The sequence below is a fragment of the Pristiophorus japonicus genome, chromosome 9 (assembly GCF_044704955.1).
Source record: "Pristiophorus japonicus isolate sPriJap1 chromosome 9, sPriJap1.hap1, whole genome shotgun sequence".
NCBI lineage: Eukaryota > Metazoa > Chordata > Chondrichthyes > Pristiophoridae > Pristiophorus > Pristiophorus japonicus.
Window position 1 is genome coordinate 18,035,426 of NC_091985.1, and position 19,943 is coordinate 18,055,368.

A 19,943-nucleotide genomic window follows, 5' to 3' on the forward strand; every position below is an offset into this window, starting at 1 on the left:
TGTGTCAGAAACGAGCGTACTATGCTTAAAACAAAGGGGACTACAGTGGGATGAGGGCAGAGTTGGCTAAAGTAGACTGGAAACGAGGACTAAACGGTGGCGCAATTGAGGAACAGTGGAGGACTTTTAAGGAGCTCTTTCATAATGCGCAACAAAAATATATTCCAGTGAAAAAGAAGGGTGGCAAGAGAAGAGATAACCAGCCGTGGATAACCAAGGAAATTATCAAATCAAAGACCAATGCGTATAAGGTGGCCAAGGTTAGTGGGAAACTAGAGGATTGGGAAGATTTTAAGCAACAGCAAAGAATGACTAAAAAAGCAATAAAGAAAGGGAAGATAGATTACGAAAGTAAACTTGCGCAAAACATAAAAACAGATAGTAAAAGCTTTTACAGATATATAAAACGGAAAAGAGTGACTAAAGTAAATGTTGGTCCCTTAGAAGATGAAAAGGGGGATTTAATAATGGGAAATGTGGAAATGGCTGAGACCTTAAAACAATTATTTTGCTTCGGTCTTCACAGTGGAAGACACAAAAACCATGCCAAAAATTGCTGGTCATAGGAATGTGGGAAGGGAGGACCTTGAGATGATCACTAACTATCACTAGGGAGGTAGTGCTGGACAGACTAATGGGACTGAAGGTAGACAAGTCCCCTGGTCCTGATGAAATGCATCTCAGGGTATTAAAAGAGATGGCGGAAGTTATAGCAGATGCATTTGTTATAATCTACCAAAATTCTCTGGACTCTGGGGAGGTACCAGCAGATTGGAGAGCAGCTAATGTAACTCCTCTGTTTAAAAAAGGGGGCAGGCAAAAGGCAGGTAACTATAGGCCGGTTAGTTTAACATCTGTAGCGGGGAAAATGCTTGAAACTATCATTAAGGAAGAAATAGTGGGACATCTGGATAGGAATAGTGCAGTCAAGCAGACGCAGCATGGATTCATGAAAGGGAAATCATGTTTAACTAACTTACTGGAATTCTTTGAGGATATAACGAGCATGGTGGATAGAGGTGTACCGATGGATGTGGTGTATTTAGATTTCCAAAAGGCATTCGATAAGGTGCCTGCAGAAGATAAAGGTACGCGGAGTCAGAGGAAATGTATTAGCATGGATAGAGAATTGGCTGGCGAACAGAAAGCAGAGAGTCGGGATAAATGGGTCCTTTTCCGGTTGGAAATCAGTGGTTAGTGGTGTGCCACAGGGATCAGTGCTGGGACCACAACTGTTTACAATATACATAGATGACCTAAGAGGAGGGGACAGAGTGTAGTGCAACAAAATTTGCAGATGACACTAAGATTAGTGGGAAAGCGGGTTGTGTAGAGGACTCAGAGAGGCTGCAAGGAGATTTGGATAGGTTAAGCGAATGGGCTAAGGTTTGGCAATGGAATACAATGTCGGAAACATAGAAAACATAGAAACATAGAAAATAGGTGCAGGAGCAGGCCATTCAGCCCTTCTAGCCTGCACCGCCATTCAACGAGTTCATGGCTGAACATGAAACTTCAGTACCCACTTCCTGCTTTCACGCCATACCCCTTGATCCCCCGAGTAGTAAGGACTTCATCTAACTCCCTTTTGAATATATTTAGTGAATTGGCCTCAACTACTTCCTGTGGTAGAGAATTCCACAGGTTCACCACTCTCTGGGTGAAGAAGTTTCTCCTTATCTCGGTCCTAAATGGCTTACCCCTTATCCTTAGACTGTGACCCCTGGTTCTGGACTTCCCCAACATTGGGAACATTCTTCCTGCATCCAACCTGTCCAAACCCGTCAGAATCTTAAACGTTTCTATGAGGTCCCCTCTCACTCTTCTGAACTCCAGTGAATACAAGCCCAGTTGATTCAGTCTTTCTTGATAGGTCAGTCCCACCATCCCGGGAATCAGTCTGGTGAATCTTCGCTGCACTCCCTCAACAGCAAGTATGTCCTTCCTCAAGTTAGGAGACCAAAACTGTACACAATACTCCAGGTGTGGCCTCACCAAAGCCCTGTACAACTGTAGCAACACCTCCCTGCCCCTGTACTCAAATCCCCTCGCTATGAAGGCCAACATGCCATTTGCTTTCTTAACCGCCTGCTGTACCTGCATGCCAACCTTCAATGACTGATGTACCATGACACCCAGGTCTCGTTGCACCTTCCCTTTTCCTAATCTGTCACCATTCAGATAATAGTCTGTCTCTCTGTTTTTACCACCAAAGTGGATAACCTCACATTTATCCACATTATACTTCATCTGCCACGCATTTGCCCACTCACCTAACCTATCCAAGTCACTCTGTAGCCTCATAGCATCCTCCTCGCAGCTCACACTGCCACCCAACTTAGTGTCATCCGCAAATTTGGAGATACTACATTTAATCCCCTCGTCTAAATCATTAATGTACAATGTAAACAGCTGGGGCCCCAGCACAGAACCCTGCGGTACCCCACTAGTCACTGCCTGCCATTCCGAAAAGTACCCATTTACTCCTACTCTTTGCTTCCTGTCTGACAACCAGTTCTCAATCCACGTCAGCACACTACCCCCAATCCCATGTGCTTTAACTTTGCACATTAATCTCCTGTGTGGGACCTTGTCGAAAGCCTTCTGAAAGTCCAAATATACCACATCAACTGGTACTCCTTTGTCCACTTTATTGGAAACATCCTCAAAAAATTCCAGAAGATTTGTCAAGCATGATCTCCCTTTTACAAATCCATGCTGACTTGGACCTATCATGTCACCATTTTCCAAATGCGCTGCTATGACATCCTTAATAATTGATTCCATCATTTTACCCACTACTGAGGTCAGGCTGACCGGTCTATAATTCCCTGCTTTCTCTCTCCCTCCTTTTTTAAAAAGTGGGGTTACATTGGCTACCCTCCACTCGATAGGAACTGATCCAGAGTCAATGGAATGTTGGAAAATGACTGTCAATGCATCCGCTATTTCCAAGGCCACCTCCTTAAGTACTCTGGGATGCAGTCCATCAGGCCCTGGGGATTTATCGGCCTTCAATCCCATCAATTTCCCCAACACAATTTCCCGACTAATAAAGATTTCCCTCAGTTCCTCCTCCTTAATAGACCCTCTGACCACTTTTATATCCGGAAGGTTGTTTGTGTCCTCCTTAGTGAATACTGAACCAAAGTACTTGTTCAATTGGTCTGCCATTTCTTTGTTCCCCGTTATGACTTCCCCTGATTCTGACTGCAGGGGACCTACGTTTGTCTTTACTAACCTCTTTCTCTTTACATACCTATAGAAACTTTTGCAATCCGCCTTAATGTTCCCTGCAAGCTTCTTCTCGTACTCCATTTTCCCTACCCTAATCAAACCCTTTGTCCTCCTCTGCTGAGTTCTAAATTTCTCCCAGTCCCCAGGTTCGCTGCTATTTCTGGCCAATTTGTATGCCACCTCCTTGGCTTTAATACTATCCCTGATTTCCCTAGATAGCCACGGTTGAGCCACCTTCCCTTTTTTATTTTTACGCCAGACAGGAATGTACAATTGTTGTAATTCATCCATGCGTTCTCTAAATGTCTGCCATTGCCCATCCACAGTCAACCCCTTAAGTATCATTAGCCAATCTATCTTAGCCAATTCATGCCTCATACCTTCAAAGTTACCCTTCTTTAAGTTCTGGACCATGGTCTCTGAATTAACTGTTTCATTCTCCATCCTAATGCAGAATTCCACCATATTATGGTCACTCTTCCCCAAGGGGCCTCGCACAATGAGATTGCTAATTAATCCTCTCTCATTACACAACACCCAGTCTAAGATGGCCTCCCCCCTAGTTGGTTCCTCGACATATTGGTCTAGAAAACCATCCCTTATGCATTCCAGGAAATCTTCCTCCACCGTATTGCTTCCAGTTTGGCTAGCCCAATCTATGTGCATATTAAAGTCACCCATTATAACTGCTGTACCTTTATTGCATGCACTCCTAATTTCCTGTTTGATGCCCTCCCCAACATCACTACTACTGTTTGGAGGTCTGTACACAACTCCCACTAACGATTTTTGCCCTTTAGTGTTCTGCAGCTCTACCCATATAGATTCCACATCATCCAAGCTAATGTCTTTCCTAACTATTGCATTAATCTCCTCTTTAACCAGCAATGCTACCCCACCTCCTTTTCCTTTTATTCTATCCTTCCTGAATGTTGAATACCCCTGGATGTTGAGTTCCCAGCCCTGATCATCCTGGAGCCACGTCTCCGTAATCCCAATCACATCATATTTGTTAACATCTATTTGCACAATTAATTCATCCACCTTATTGCGGATACTCCTTGCATTAAGACACAAAGCCTTCAGGCTTGCTTTTTTAACACCCTTTGTCCTTTTAGAATTTTGCTGTACAGTGGCCCTTTTTGTTCTTTGCCTTGGGTTTCTCTGCCCTCCACTTTTCCTCATCTCCTTTCTGTCTTTTGCTTTTGCCTCCTTTTTGTCTCCCTCTGTCTCCCTGTATAGGTTCCCATCCCCCTGCAATATTAGTTTAACTCCTCCCCAACAGCACTAGCAAACACTCCCCCTAGGACATTGGTTCCGGACCTGCCCAGGTGCAGACCGTCCGGTTTGTACTGGTCCCACCTCCCCCAGAACCGGTTCCAATGCCCCAAGAATTTGAATCCCTCCCTGCTGCACCACTGCTCAAGCCATGTATTCATCTGCGCTATCCTGCGATTCCTACTCTGACTAGCACGTGGCACTGGTAGCAATCCCGAGATTACTACTTTTGAGGTCCTACTTTTTAATTTAGCTCCTAGCTTCTTAAATTCTTTTCGTAGGACCTCATCCCTTTTTTTACCTATGTCGTTGGTACCAATGTGCACCACGACAACTGGCTGTTCTCTCTCCCATTTCAGAATGTCCTGCACCCGCTCCGAGACATCCTTGACCCTTGCACCAGGGAGGCAACATACCATCCTGGAGTCTCGGTTGCGTCCGCAGAAACGCCTATCTATTCCCCTCACCATCGAATCCCCTATCACTATCGCGCTCCCACTCTTTTTCCTGCCCTCCTTTGCAGCAGAGCCACCTACGGTGCCATGAACTTGGCTGCTGCTGCCCTCCCCTGATGAGTCATCCTCCCCAACAGTACTCAAAGCAGTGTATCTGTTTTGCAGGGGGATGACCACAGGGGACTCCTGCACTATCTTTCTTGCACTGCTCTTCCTGTTGGTCTTCCATTCCCTATCTGGCTGTGGACCCTTCTCCTGCGGTAAGACCAACTCACTACACGTGATACTCACGTCATTCTCAGCATCGTGGATGCTCCAGAGTGAATCCACCTTCAGCTCCAATTCCGCAACGCGGACCGTCAAGAGCTCGAGGCGGATACACTTCCCACACACGTAGTCGTCAGGGACACCGGAAGTGTCCCCGAGTTCCCACATGGTACAGGAGGAGCATATCACATGACCGAGCTCTCCTGCCATGTCTTAACCTTAAGATACCCTTAAATTGGTAATAACAATGTTATAGTTCACTTACTGATATAAAAAATAAAAGAAAAGCTACTCACCATTCACCAGCCAATCACTTACCCCATTGGCTGTGACGTCACTTTTTGATTACTTTCTACTTCTATTTTGCTTTCTCTCCCGCTGTAGCTGCACCAGTATGCTTTTGACAGGTCGCTCCCCTCTCACCAACTGCCGCTGGCTCTCGATCTCCCACTGGGCTTTTGACAGGTCGCTCCCCTCTCACCAACTGCCGCTGGCTCTCGATCTCCCACTGGGCTTTTGACAAGTCGCTCCCCTCTCACCAACTGCCGCTGGCTCTCGATCTCCCACTGGGCTTTTGACAGGTCGCTCCCCTCTCACCAAATGCCGCTGGCTCTCGATCTCCCGCTGGGCTTTTGATAGGTCGCTCCCCTCTCACCAACTGCCGCTGGCTCTCGATCTCCCGCTGGGCTTTTGACAGGTCGCTCCCCTCTCACCAACTGCCGCTGGCTCTCGATCTCCCACTGGGCTTTTGACAGGTCGCTCCCCTCTCACCAAATGCCGCTGGCTCTCGATCTCCCACTGGGCTTTTGACAGGTCGCTCCCCTCTCACCAACTGCCGCTGGCTCTCGATCTCCCGCTGGGCTTTTGACAGGTCGCTCCCCTCTCACCAACTGCCGCTGGCTCTCGATCTCCCGCTGGGCTTTTGACAGGTCGCTCCCCTCTCACCAACTGCCGCTGGCTCTCGATCTCCCGCTGGGCTTTTGACAGGTAGCTCCCCTCTCACCAACTGCCGCTGGCTCTCGATCTCCCGCTGGGCTTTTGACAGGTCGCTCCCCTCTCACCAACTGCCGCTGGCTCTCGATCTCCCGCTGGGCTTTTGACAGGTAGCTCCCCTCTCACCAACTGCCGCTGGCTCTCGATCTCCCGCTGGGCTTTTGACAGGTCGCTCCCCTCTCACCAACTGCCGCTGGCTCTCGATCTCCCGCTGGGCTTTTGACAGGTCGCTCCCCTCTCACCAACTGCCGCTGGCTCTCGATCTCCCACTGGGCTTTTGACAGGTCGCTCCCCTCTCACCAACTGCCGCTGGCTCTCGATCTCCCGCTGGGCTTTTGACAGGTAGCTCCCCTCTCACCAACTGCCGCTGGCTCTCGATCTCCCGCTGGGCTTTTGACAGGTCGCTCCCCTCTCACCAACTGCCGCTGGCTCTCGATCTCCCGCTGGGCTTTTGACAGGTCGCTCCCCTCTCACGTCAAGTTCCACGAAGGTTTCCCAATCATCTCCCTCTGAAAATTTCTCCAGGATGCCCACAGTTTTCTGCATTGGGGTTCGTTATCTGTATCTCATCACCAGTTGTTATGTCTTGGATAAATAGTCAGACTAGATACTGCAAGCTAAAAGTAAGTGTGACAGTAGTCCTTTACTGCAGATCTCAGTGTGAGGTCATCCACCTTGAGGAAAAAAAACAGTAAAAGGGAATATTATTTGAATGGGGAGAAATTACAACATGCTGTGGTGCAGAGGGACCTGGGAGTCCTTGTGCATGAAACTCTTTTTGGTCCCAAAAGGTTAGTTTGCAGGTGCAGCAGGTAATCAGGAAGGCAAATGGAATGTTGGCCTTCATTGCGAAAGGGATGGAATACAAAAGCAGGGAGGTGTTGCTGCAACTGTATAAGGTATTGGTAAGGCCGCACCTGGAGTACTGCGTGCAGTTTTGGTCACCTTACTTAAGGAAGGATATACTAGCTTTGGAAGGGGTACAGAGACGATTCACTAGGCTGATTCGAGAAATGAGGGGGTTACCTTATGATGATAGATTGAGTAGACTGGGTCTTTACTCCTTGGAGTTCAGAAGGATGAGGGGTAATCTTATAGAAACATTTAAAATCATGAAAGGGATAGACAAGATAGAGGCAGAGAGGTTGTTTCCATTGGTGGGGGAGACTAGAACTAGGGGGCACAGCCTCAAAATACAGAGGAGCCAATTTAAAACCGAGTTGAGAAAGAAATTCTTCTCCGAGGGTTGTGAATCTATGGAATTCTCTGCCCAAGGAAGCAGTTGAGGCTGGCTCATTGAATGTTTTCGAGTCAAAGATAGATAGATTTTTAAGCAATAAGGGAATTAAGGGTTACGGGGAGAGGGCGGGTAAGTGGAGCTGAGTCCACGTCCAGATCAGCCATGATCTTGTTGAGTGGCAGAGCAGGCTCGAGGGGCTAGATGGCCTACTCCTGTTCCTAATTCTTATGTTCTTATGTTATGTTCTTAAATGCCTGACCCCTTATTCTGAGCCCTAGTTTTGGACACCCCAGTCAGGGGAAACATCATCTCTGTCAAGCCCATTAAGAATTTTACACGTTTCACTGAGATCACCTCATTCTTCTAAACTCTAGGGAATGTCGGCCTAGTCGAGCAGGAACTGGCACTTGATGGGTTCCCTTGGTGCAGCACAGTTGGGTATTGAGTAGCAGTAAAGCTGGGGGTGGTGACAAGAGATAGAAGCTGCTGATTAAGTCAGTAAAACCCTTGAATGCATCCAATTGTTTTCCATGGATGTACATGGGATATGCTTGCCATGCTCTGCATATTGAGGCTGGAGGATGCCGGTTGGCAACTAGTAGAGAGGATGTGTTGTTTTACAGCTTGAGCTGCAAAACCAAAGCTCTTTGCCACCTTCAGAATGACGCCAGTACATTTCAGATTTTTCTAATTTCCTCAAAGCTTTTCATTGCGCTTTAGCTGTTTTGTTATAGTTTGTCCTTTATCTGGTGAATAACCTGGTTATTGCTTCTTGCAACTTAATTTCTTTTGGTTCAAGTTTCTTGTAGCTGTTACGGATTTCTAAAACTTCGGTTCAAGTATTTCTTTTAAACTTTGGAATAACTTCTATCTTTTGTTTCAAAGAGTTAAATACACTTTTAAAAAAAAAATATTATGCACTACTTACAAACTGCAATTACCTGCAACTTTCACAACTGGGGTAAGTCATTCAGGAAGGTGCAAGTATGAAGCCAAAGGGCAAATTCTGTTTTGGACCACAACATGTTGTTTAGTAACAGTGTTGGAAGTTTGGATTTAGTTGCCACAAGTAGTTATCTTCCCCAAGCCTGGAGATGGTGGTTGCTTGTTTTAGTATATTAGTCTCCATTGGCGAAAGGTGTGGCGATTACACTGGTGTTTTGGAAAGGACACGACCTAGCTCTGGTTTACGTGCTCTATCTTAACTTGCGCCAAGTCCCGTTCAGCCATCACCCCTGTGCTCGCTGACCTACATTTGAGGATTGCCGGACCAGGAGCCAATCATAAAATTCTAATCCTTGTTTGCAAATCCTTTCATAGCCTCACCCCTCCCTATCCCTGTAACCTCCTCCCACCCTGCAACCTTCTGAGATCTCTGCGCTCCACCAATTCTCGATTTTCATTGCTCCACTATTGGCGGCCGTGTCTTCAGCTACCTCGGCTCAAAGCTCGGAATTCCCTCCCTAAATCTCTCTACCTTGCTACACATCTCTTCTTTAAGACACCTCTTAAAACCTACTTCTTTGACCAAGTTTTTGGCTATCCGTGCTAATATCTCCGTATATGACTTGGTGTCAAATTTTGTAACCACATCTGTGAAACACCTTGGGATGTTTTACTTCGTTAAAGGCGCTATATAAAAGGGAGTTAGCCATTAGTTCATGTAATCCCAAAACTACCAGTTACCTACTTCTGAGTGTAAGCCAATGCAATTTTGGTTAATGTGAAGCGAGTACACATGTCACTGTCAGTGAAGGGTTTAAGTGGGTAATAAAATAACACGGATGGAAATGGATGGGTTTCTGTAATGGGTAGCATATTTTCCAATGAATGAATGTCTTGACCTCTCCCTTGGGATATGTACATCAAATCTTTCTGGTTTTACTCAATCTCCATTTACATTACAGTAAACTAAAATAACTTAACTGGCCTCAGATTCAAAGGAGTTAAATCCCTGAATGGAATTGCCAATGACTTGCTAATTTGACGGGCTTATCCAGCAAGTATCAAGTTGATTTTTTTTCTTAAAATGAAAATTGCCTCATGTTGAAGCCGCATCCTGCCTCATCTCTAGTTTTTTTTTCTCTTTCTCGCCATCTCTCCTGAAGGCACTGACTCCTATGCCTCACCTAATTGGTCATTCTTCCAACAAGGGACTGAACAGTTAATTCGACAGCTGACAGGATATTCGACTAGAGTAGCATCATAACTGAGCTGTTCATGACCCTTGTGTGAATTCCTGCACCTTCCAGCAGAGGCCACTGGAGTGCAATTGACCGCAAGCATATTGGCTAAAATCTCCCATCCTTACCAATTGTTGCAGCAATCCTGCTGATTTGGTTGAGATGAGCTGTTAGCACAGATTGAACCTGGCACTGTCCTGCTTCTGTGCAGCTCAGTACCACCTGACCCTGGTGCCTTTTCCCATTGAGGGACACTGAAATTTGTATACGAAATTCCATTATGAATATTTTTACCTCTTGCTGTTGGATTATCTGGAGTCTGTTTACATTAGCAAGCCACTGGGCAAGATTTTAACGGCGGGTAGGGAGCGGGGGTGGGAACTGGTGGATTGCGGTCGGGAAACCTGGGAGAGCAGGTTTCCCTAAGGCCCTGCCAAGTTTAACGGCAGGGCCTGAGTAACTTTTTTTTCCTCTGCCTCCTGGCAGCAGGCTGATCGCCTGTTCCGCCTCTGTTAAAACCGGAAATGGATCGGGATTCAGATTTCTGCCACTTTAACCTCCTACCTGACCCAAATCCGGCTGTTTTTTGAGGTTAAAATTCCCCCACTGACTCAATTTACATCTTTGTTGCAATGAATTCTGGAATTTACACCAGTGTTTTGGTTGTCAAGGTCCACGCTTTGTCGGTGAAACCCAGAGACCTGGAGTGGTTTGAAGCAGCAAATCACACTGCTGGTTGTCATTATTACAATAGGATATTCTTGGCTTCTGTGACATGAATACAAAATGATTGTATGAGGTGCATTCAATAGGTTACCAGTCTATTACACTGTGTGCCTATTCTACACTGCTGTTTATCATCTTTGGATTGCTGCTTGTTGTCTCGAGCAGTTTGACTGGTGTACTGGAATGTTTCATTATAAAAAGCTTTTAATTACAACAAGCTTTCACTATTTTATTTGTTATTGTCATTTCTTCAAATCTTGCTCTTTTGTTGATTTATTCCTCTTGCATTCCAGGGTCGGCTGCTGGCGATGGAATGTGGCCTGCCCACTCTCCCCCTCCCAATCAAGAGAACTGGGTGAGTTTCACTGACACTCCCCCTAGCAGCACCCTTCCTGCAATGCATCCGGCCTCCATTCAGGTAAGCATAGAGAACTGGTAAGTCTTCGCAAATTGTGAAGCTATTTGCTCAACCCACTGAACTTTTGAGTGTCTTCTGTCAGTTTCATGATTTAAAAAAATATATACTGGTTTGAGGGCATCTCGGCCCTTTCTGAGCACTGTAGATGGGAAGGGGAGAGGGAGAGAAGGATTCAGTGCTAGCAGCTGCTGTGTTGCTATAAAGAGCAAACCCAAGGTTAAGGGATTCAGTAATGCAAGCGCACAGGATGGATGGCAGTCTAGTGTCATCTTATGTTAATCTGAATGGCCCCTGCTGCCTATAATTAAGCAATGCATATTGAGTTTTTATGACAGTCTGACAGCATTATGGTCACTTGTACAGACACCAGCTTTTTATTTCCAGATTTAAAAAAAACAAATTCAAATTCTCAAATTGACTTGGTGGGATTTGAACTCGAGTTGACTGGATTATTAGTCGAGGTCTCTGGGCCGTTATGAAAATTACAGTAGTGAGTTTCTAGGCTAATACTGCAAAATGGGATTCTGGAGTTACCACTGTGCCATTTTATATTGTACTAATTCATTCATTTTTTTCAAAAGAAAGGGTCTATTTGTACACTTTAGTCCACCACGTAAATACGACACACATTGTAGTAAATTTGATTTCCCCCTTCTGTAATTTTAGCTGCCCCACTACTTTGAAGATCTACCCCTCCCCCTTAAAAGTACTGCACCTTTCAGCAATTAAGCTTTACACCTGAAACTCTGGTCCTGCGTACAGAATTTTAAGTGAAAAGCTAATTTTGACTTGCAGAGTCAGGTTGTTAAGTCACACTCTTGTTTTGGTCCACCCAGCCTGTCAGATTGGCTAATTACAACTCTTGTATCATTCAGTGCAGGACGAGGATTTGATCTATGGTTTAAAATAATGTTCACCTTGTGTTTGTTTTGCAGGAGCACACGACAGTAAGGACTGTGGCATCTGCTACAAACGCCATGGAAATTCGCAGGCAGTCCAGTGGTTACGATGATCCTTGGAAGATTACAGATGAGCAGAGACAATATTATGTTAACCAGTTTAAAAACATTCAACCAGATTTGAACGGTTTTATTCCAGGTAAGTTTTTGAAAACCAAATGCAATCTACTGTCCAGTCTTTGCAACCTCTTACTGAACTAATGGTGCTCTGTATTAGAGAGGAAATGCCATCATTAAACTTGTTTTTTTTAGTTAAATCAAACGAACCATTAAGCTTTTTTTTTTGTTCCTCCCAGCTGTTTCCTCCTTGGGGCTGCTTCAGTAGTTGTTTCAAAATAAACTAACAGTAACCAAGAAGTATAGAAGATAAAGCAGATTATAATCCTTTTTAGCTATTTTGTTTCCTGAAGAGGGAATTCTCTACTCCCACTTGTAAGTTGCCGTTGCCATAATAGCAGCAATTTGTTGAACAAAAGATATCACATAGACTGTTGAATTTATCGTATTGTTGTACCTCTGTTCCCTCATTATATTGAGTGTAATTAAAATTTTGTGTTGCGAGGTTGGCTATTCCAATTGCATTTTGTGTCCGATTTCCCCCTACTCCCATTAACTACAAAGCACATTTGCTGCAGTACACTCTTTTTGTGATTGATATTTAATGAAAAATAATTAATGCTACCAGCATTTTGCAGAATTATCCCACTGTTTATTGATGGAAGGAGTGCAAAAAAACCTCACTATTTTGAACATGGAATCATAGAAATTTACGGCACAGAAGGAGGCCATTCAGCACATTGTGTCTGTGCTGGCCGAAAAAGAACTATCCAGCCTAATTTCACTTTCCAGCTCTTGGCCTGTAGCTCTGTAAATTACGACACTTCAAGTACATAATTTTTTAAAGCAGTGAGGGTTTCTGCCTCTACCACCCTTTCAGGCAGTGAATTCCAGACCCCCACACCCCTGGGTGAAAAAAGTTTGCCTCACTGCTCCTCTAACCCTTCTACCAATTACTTTAAATCTATGCCTCCTGGTATGGACCCCTCTGCTAAGGGAAATGTCTACTCTATCTAGGCCCCTCATAATTTTATACACCTCAATTAAGTCTCCTCTCAGCCGTATCTAATCTTTTCTCATCACTAAAATTCTCCAATCCTGACAACATCCTCGTAATTCTCCTCTGTACCCTCTCTTCTACGGTAACATCCTTCCTGTAATGTGGTAACCAGAACTGTACACAGTAATTTAACTGGCCTAATTATGCAGTTCAAGCATAACCTCCCTCTGTTCCGCTACACTTCAGTATCTTATCATTTACAGCATAAATGATATTTTACAGCAAATGGTATTGATTTTAAGGTTAAATTGCTAGACATGCAGGACCGGCAGTATTAGAAAGGAATAGACTAATTATTGATGTTTTATTGTGAGCATATTTCATACATGAATTTAAATACATGCAATGGGAAAGTATTTTGTATTGAGAGAAGACAGTTGCATTCCTTTTAATTAAACTGCATTGGCCTAGTGAGCTACAAACTCACAGTAACTATGGCCTCAGTTTAAAAGTTGCTGCTTGGATTATGTCGTCAATTTTAGGTAGAAAATCTCAAAATATTGAGTTCCTTTTATTTCAAGAGAATACGGTACCTAAATTCCTATTTGCCTTCCACACTGGAGGTTGAACAAAAGACTATCATCGAGCTAGAACTTTTAGTTGGCAATAAAGCTTTTAGGTTGCCCCCCCCGCAATGCCAAGTAATGCATTAAGTGGGTTGTGGAATGTGTGAGGGCAGTCAGGCAGTCCGTTAATGCACACGAGCGTCGCAATTGCAGCTGATCCGTAAAAACGATATTGTTCACCTTCCTTCATGGTAATTTACCGACAGTCGAAGCTGGTAAGTGCCTGGAGATCTACGTTAAATTATCACTAACTGTTAACGAGACACTTGATCTTTGTTGACCAACTGAACGTAGATAACGAAAGCACTGAATATAGATAACAAAAGCACTGAATATAGGAATGCTCCATTTCATGGAGAAATGTGTATCTGTGCTTGCCTAACCATTTATAGAAAGGCCAGTTGTCAATCTCATCAAACATATTGACCTCTCCTGGGTATCAACATAGCGTGGCCTAATATTACCAGTTTTGCCAAATGAATGTGAAAATCTCCCCTCTGGTTTGAAAATGTATCCTGTAATAAAATCTAAAAATAAGCGCTGAGTGCAAATGTGACGGAGAGAAAAGTAACTGCTGCTAAATACAGTGACACTAACTTAACACTGAAAGCAAGGAGAAAGCCACATCAAACAACTCTCCCATTCTGATGGTGTTAATATATGTTGATGGTGTGGCAAACCTATCCCACCACTCCCCTTACCCTCAACGACTATCTGTCCCACCTGTGGCAGGGACTGTGGTTCTCGTATTGGACTGTTCAGCCACCTAAGGACTCATTTGAAGAGTGGAAGCAAGTCTTCCTCGATTCCAAGGGACTGCCTATGACTATGTGTTAATATCAGCCGCATGCAGAGCTAACATATGGATGTTAGTGTCACTTTATATAACAATATTATTATTCTTGGGCAGTCCCTCGGAGTCGAGGATGACTTGCTTCCATACTAATGAGTTCTCAGGTGACTGAGTCCAATGCAGGAACTACAGTCTCTAACAGGTGGGGCAGACAGTGGTCAGAGGGACAATTGGGTGGGGTGCTTGGGTTGTCGTGCAGTCCTTCTGCTGTTTGCGCTTGGCTTCTGCATGCTCCGGCGAAAAGACCCGGTGTTCAGCGCCTTCCTGGATGCTTCCCCTCCATTTTGGGCAGCCCTGGGCCAGGGATTCCCAGAGGTTGTTGGGGATGTTGCACTTTTTCATGGAGGCTTTCGAAGATGTCCTTAAAGCGCTTCCTCTGCCCACCTAGGGCTCATTTTCCGTGTCGGAACTCTGAGTAGAGCGCTTGTTTTAGGAGTCTAGTATCGGGCATGCAGACGATGTGGCCGTCCATCGGAGCTGATCGAGCATGGTTAATGCTTCGATGCTGGGGATGTTGGCCTGAGTGAGAACACAGACGTTGGTTGGCCTATCCTGCCAATCTACAAAACAAATGGGAAACTGGTCAACCTCCTTTGCCTCCAGTCCAGATCCAAGGTCGTCCCATCCTTTGTCATTGAATTACAGCATTCAGACGACGCTTGCGTTTGCGCACACTCGGAGGTCGAACTCCAAACAACACCTTCGCCGAAACGTACAAGAGTATGGGCCTTGCACTAAGACACAGGTTCTCTACAAGCCTGCTCCCGCTGCCAGCCCCCCCCCAACCGATTATCAAGCACCATGACGAGGCCTTGGACAACATGGACCATTTTCCATACCTTGGGAGCCTACTGTCAGCATCCATCATCATAGGCAGTCCCTCGGAATCGAGGAAGACTTGCTGCCACTCTTAAAAAGAGTCCTTAGGTGGCTGAACAGTCCAATACAAGAGCCACAGTCTCTGTCACAGGTGAGACAGATAGTCCTTGAGGGAAAGGGTGGGTGGGACTGGTTTGCCGCGCGCTCTTTCCGCTGCCTGTGCTTGATTTCTGCATGCTCTCGGCGATGAGACTCGAGGTGCCCAGCGCCCTCCCGGATGCACTTCCTCCACTTGGGACGATCTTTGCCGCACAGCATTGTCAACAAGGGCAGACGTCGATGACTTAAGTCCAACACCGCCTTCAGTGTGCCAGTGCAACCTTTGGTCGCCTGAGGAAGAGGGTGTTTGAACACACTATAAGCGCGCACATAATGGCCACTGTCCCCTTGTGCCTCAATTATTTTATGCAAATAATCTTTTCACCATAAGCCCCAGATGATTCACAGTGGCAAGTAATTTGAAATTTTTTCGTATCTTCATCAATTGAGTGAATATTTTGGTTGCAGAGCCCTTTGTATGGGATGGAAAGGCAGATAGTTTAGAGGAAGAGGGGTCAAGGAATCTGCCAGAATCCCAGGGACATAAAAGCAGGGTGAAAGTCATCTGAACTTTTAAATCCTCAATAGGGCCTCCTGACAAAAGGATGTCGTATGAGGAGACGCATAAAATAAGATATGCCTACTCATCCCTTGACCACCCCGTGCAAGAGATGGATAGTCCCCTACAGATGTAGCACAGATAGGTTTTGATTGCTGTGTAGTCTGCCTTGAGCTGTGCATATCATGACCTCCTTGCATTGTGTATGCAAGTAGACTGTACAGTTAACCTTCCTAGATGTAATTCACTACTCAGAACTTCTTGGTTGTTTGGCCATTCAAACAAGTTTGTGTTGGTGTGTCGTCTGAGCTGCTCGAGTGTTTTTGATTGTTCAGTGTTTAAATCTAGAAATGTTTATACTCTGTGTGGCAGTGAAGTAAGTTACCCATGTGATTTTAACTTATTTATTCTACGGCCTGTAGTGTTTTCTTCTTGGAAATTTTCTTTCTCTCCTACACGCACGCACGCACCTTGGCTTATATCAGAAACTGCATCGACCAAAGATTGAACCTGTGACCTTTCCATTGTTTGATCATTGTAGCTACAACAAAATTGCATTCCGGTTACTGTATAATTGAAGTGTCTACTTAGAATTGAAGTCAAGACATAGCTCCAACTTATCTCTCTAAATTCATTTATATACATCTGATTAAAAATAAATGGTCATAATTTGATTACAATATTTATAATGTCAAAATTGAAAGATTTTATAAATTGCAAGCTTATGTTAATAGAATGAATGTCATTGTGCTCTGTTATGTACAACGCAGCTTAAAATAGAATAATGAATTCTGATATTTATATTCAAATCGCCATAAAGCATTCAGTATTACAGATAGATGAAGAGATAAGAGTAGTAGGTTATGGGTGCACAGGAAGAGATAAGGACAGTAGGTTGTGGTTGTATGGCCATGGATGGACAGGCAACAGTAGAAAGGAGAGGAATAGTCTCTAGGAAGGAAATTACATGCAGATTCTAATGGCATATGGCAGTGAGTTGGGGGCTTAAATGGGATCAACATCTGGGCAGCTGGAGAAAGATGCTCTTAAGGTGGGCAGATAGACAGGATGGAGATACTAGCATTGCAACAATGGTGAGGGTGGATGACAAAACTACTCGCACTTGCATAATGCTCAGGGAAACTTTTATGATGCTCACCGAGGTGATGGGTGGATATCAAGCAGGAGTTAGTTGGGGAGGTGGCCAAGAAATGGTTTTGAGGTCTTTGAACTTGGGGAAATGTAGGAAAGCATAGGGGGTTAGGTAGAGACATCCACGGTGCAAGAGTGTAATGATTGCTGGTTCTCAATGATGATGAAGTGGAAGGGGTAGAGAGAGAATGCACAGTAGACCAGAGTTGTCAGAACAGAGTATGCAAGGTGAGACATAGGGCTTAAAGCAGTTGCAGAGGTAGGCTGGAGAAATTTATAAGCAAGGACTAGTAGTTTTGAAATCTGTGTGGGGGCAGGGGAGAGAGGATAATCAGCAGGGACAGTGGCAAAAATGAGTAGGGCTAAGCAGAGACCGGAATAGGATGTGGGCTGCAACGGAATGAAAAAATGACCCAAAGTGTACTTGTCTGTGACAAGTTGTTGAGTAACTGCTATTGAGTTTGATTCCTCCTCTAATCTTCCTAACTTGTGCATGTCCCAGACATGAACTGCTAACTATGCTGAGATGATTGTCAGAATCCAAGTAAAGTTCAGCAGTGATCTACTATTTAACATTGCTTGCATTCCTAAAGCAATTTCTCTAGGAACTCGGCCAAATGAACTGCTGTCTTGCCATAGATTTTCCAGAAGTAACTAATTGTAAAAAGGAACAAATGCATGTTTTGGTATAAGATTAGAAGCTAGTCAGTGGTGTAAGGAAGAACTATAATTTGACCCAAAGAATGTAAATTGGCGAGACAGCAGAGAACGAAGCATGTGAAGGGTTAACGGTGAAGGCTTAAAGATGGAGAAAATCCCCTCCATAAGCCGTTCCCTAGTCTCACTTGTGCTGGCGTGGGAAGGCACTGAGCAGAGGCAAGGAGCTTCCCCACACAGAGCAAGGCAGGAAGATCCAGCGCTAATCAGCATAATCTGCACTTGCAGGCCTATTGGGGACCAAATACTGAGTGCTGTTAGCAAGGGAGTAGAAGCAGACCCGCAGTCCGCCACCTTGGTGTCAGAAACAGCATGGCTTGTGGAGATCAGAGCAAATAGTAGAGACAGTAATACATACTTTAAAGGGAAAGAAATGCACCACGAAGCAATGGAACACAAACAACATAGCGGTTATCCAAATCCTCACCACTTCCTTCTCTTCAATGTTTTCTTTATTTTATTGTGACACTGTATCGGAATAATCTACTTAATGAGCAGTGCTGATCCTAAAAAGGAATAGAGTACATTGGTTGTGAGTCATTACATTTTTTTTTACCGAGTCTGTTACCAACTTGCTTTCTTTTTACAGGATCTGCAGCGAAAGAGTTTTTCACAAAATCCAAACTCCCAATTCTTGAACTTTCTCACATTTGGTAAGTATTGGTGTGCTGTGATTGATGGTCGTAGTGTGTGACATTTTCAAACATACCGCAACACGTGTCCCAGGAGGAAAGTAGCGAATCGCAATGCTGCTTCATTGCACTAAAAACTGGGACACTTCCTGAAAGGCAAGAAGTGTGATGGGCAGTGTAGGTTCTATACAGAATACTGCTTGTAGTCATTGTCTTCCTTTAAGTATCTTGGGAGTATCTGGACAAGAGTAGCGACATTTTAGGATCCTCCTGGCAACGGGCAAGGTTCTAGCTAATTGTAGGAACTCCATATGGAGCTGGGGACGAGTTAGTGAAATGCTGAAAATCTTAATCTGAGAGGTTAGGAGATAATCAGTTCAGGGCAAAAATATTTGAGCATTTTATGAACACCCAGTGAAGCAATTTGGCCAAGTCCAGTAAATGTAAATGACTTGAATTCTTGAAAAGTGAAGTTCCATAAGGGAGGCTTTTACAGATTAAATTCTATGGCAAATCAGTTTGCACTTGGAGCTTTGTTCTGGGTCACCTGCTGTGTTCACACTTCTCACAGGAGTTAGATACTGCCAATATTACTAATATTTGCTGATGACCCAAACTACGTGGGCAGGTGACCAATGTTGATGGTATTAAAGCAATCTGGACAAATTAAGTGGTCTTTTTCTTCTCATCGCTCACCCACCCCTTACATCATCATTTAGCTTGCTAAGCTGAAACAGTATAGCTCGTAAATTGGGGTTGGAGGCTTCCTGCAGCCAGACACCTCCGACTGAAATTTTTTTACCGAAAATACCTGCGCTCCAAGGCCTAGCTGTGCAGTCCAGTGTACGGGCCCGTGTCTTCCAACAACGTATGCGTATCCTGGGATCACTTGGGCCTGGATCAGCAGTAATTCAAAGTAATGGGAGCTCCGAGCTCTTGTAACTATCAATGAGAATACCCCATCAATCAAACAAAACACCAACATAAATTTTAAAAAACATCCCTTTTTTGTAATTAATAGAAATTGCATTAAAATAAATGTTTGTGAAAAAATTATTTTTTTGAAATGAAAAAAAATGTTTTAAGTGTTAAAGAACTTGCTTCATAAACAGGGATTTTAATATAAAAATAAGTAATATTTAATTTTTCTATTTTTTAAAAACTCTTATGCTGGTAAAAGTAGGCTCTACGCCTGCTTTTACCAGGTGTAAGAGTTTGAAGGACATTTGGTGGGCAAGAGTTGGGCAACTAGCTCAAATCTCCACCTGCGAATGTCCTGGGGATGTATGCAATCTGTCAAGACATTTTGACAGATCACAAAAGCCGATTCTCGGCGCATAGGCAGCACACATCGTACACACCCGGAGAGGCTGCAATTTTCGGGCCAATACTACTTAGGCAGAGGAAAACAAAAAGGGCCTGTCTGATTTTGATTGATCTCAACTCCATCTGTCTACCTTCTCACCATATCCCTCAATCCCATTTTAGAAACTTGCCTAGTTGCCTTTTAAATCTGTTCATAATATTGGCTTCCAGGACCTTCAGTGGTAACATATTCCCGCTAAATTACTGTTTGTAAGTTCTGTTATTTTCCTTCTTGCCCCTAATGCTTTATTTTTAACTTCTTAGGGTGAAATTGGTCTACGTCAGTAGCACGAAAGGGCTCCTGACAG

At 44.3% G+C, this 19,943-nt stretch overlaps 1 protein-coding gene across 8 annotated transcripts in view; it reads left to right on the forward strand.

Annotated features, from left to right (window-relative positions):
• Nucleotides 1-19,943, forward strand: part of reps1 (RALBP1 associated Eps domain containing 1) — a 101,475-nt gene that overhangs the window by 51,021 nt on the left and 30,511 nt on the right. For 7 of the 8 annotated variants that reach the window (XM_070889099.1, XM_070889095.1, XM_070889098.1 and 4 more), the window contains 3 exons: nt 10,673-10,797; nt 11,733-11,895; nt 18,228-18,291. In XM_070889099.1, coding sequence (XP_070745200.1) covers nt 10,673-10,797; nt 11,733-11,895; nt 18,228-18,291 — 352 coding nt within the window. The remainder of the gene's footprint in view (nt 1-10,672; nt 10,798-11,732; nt 11,896-18,227; nt 18,292-19,943) is intronic. The other variant, XM_070889100.1, reaches the window with a different exon arrangement.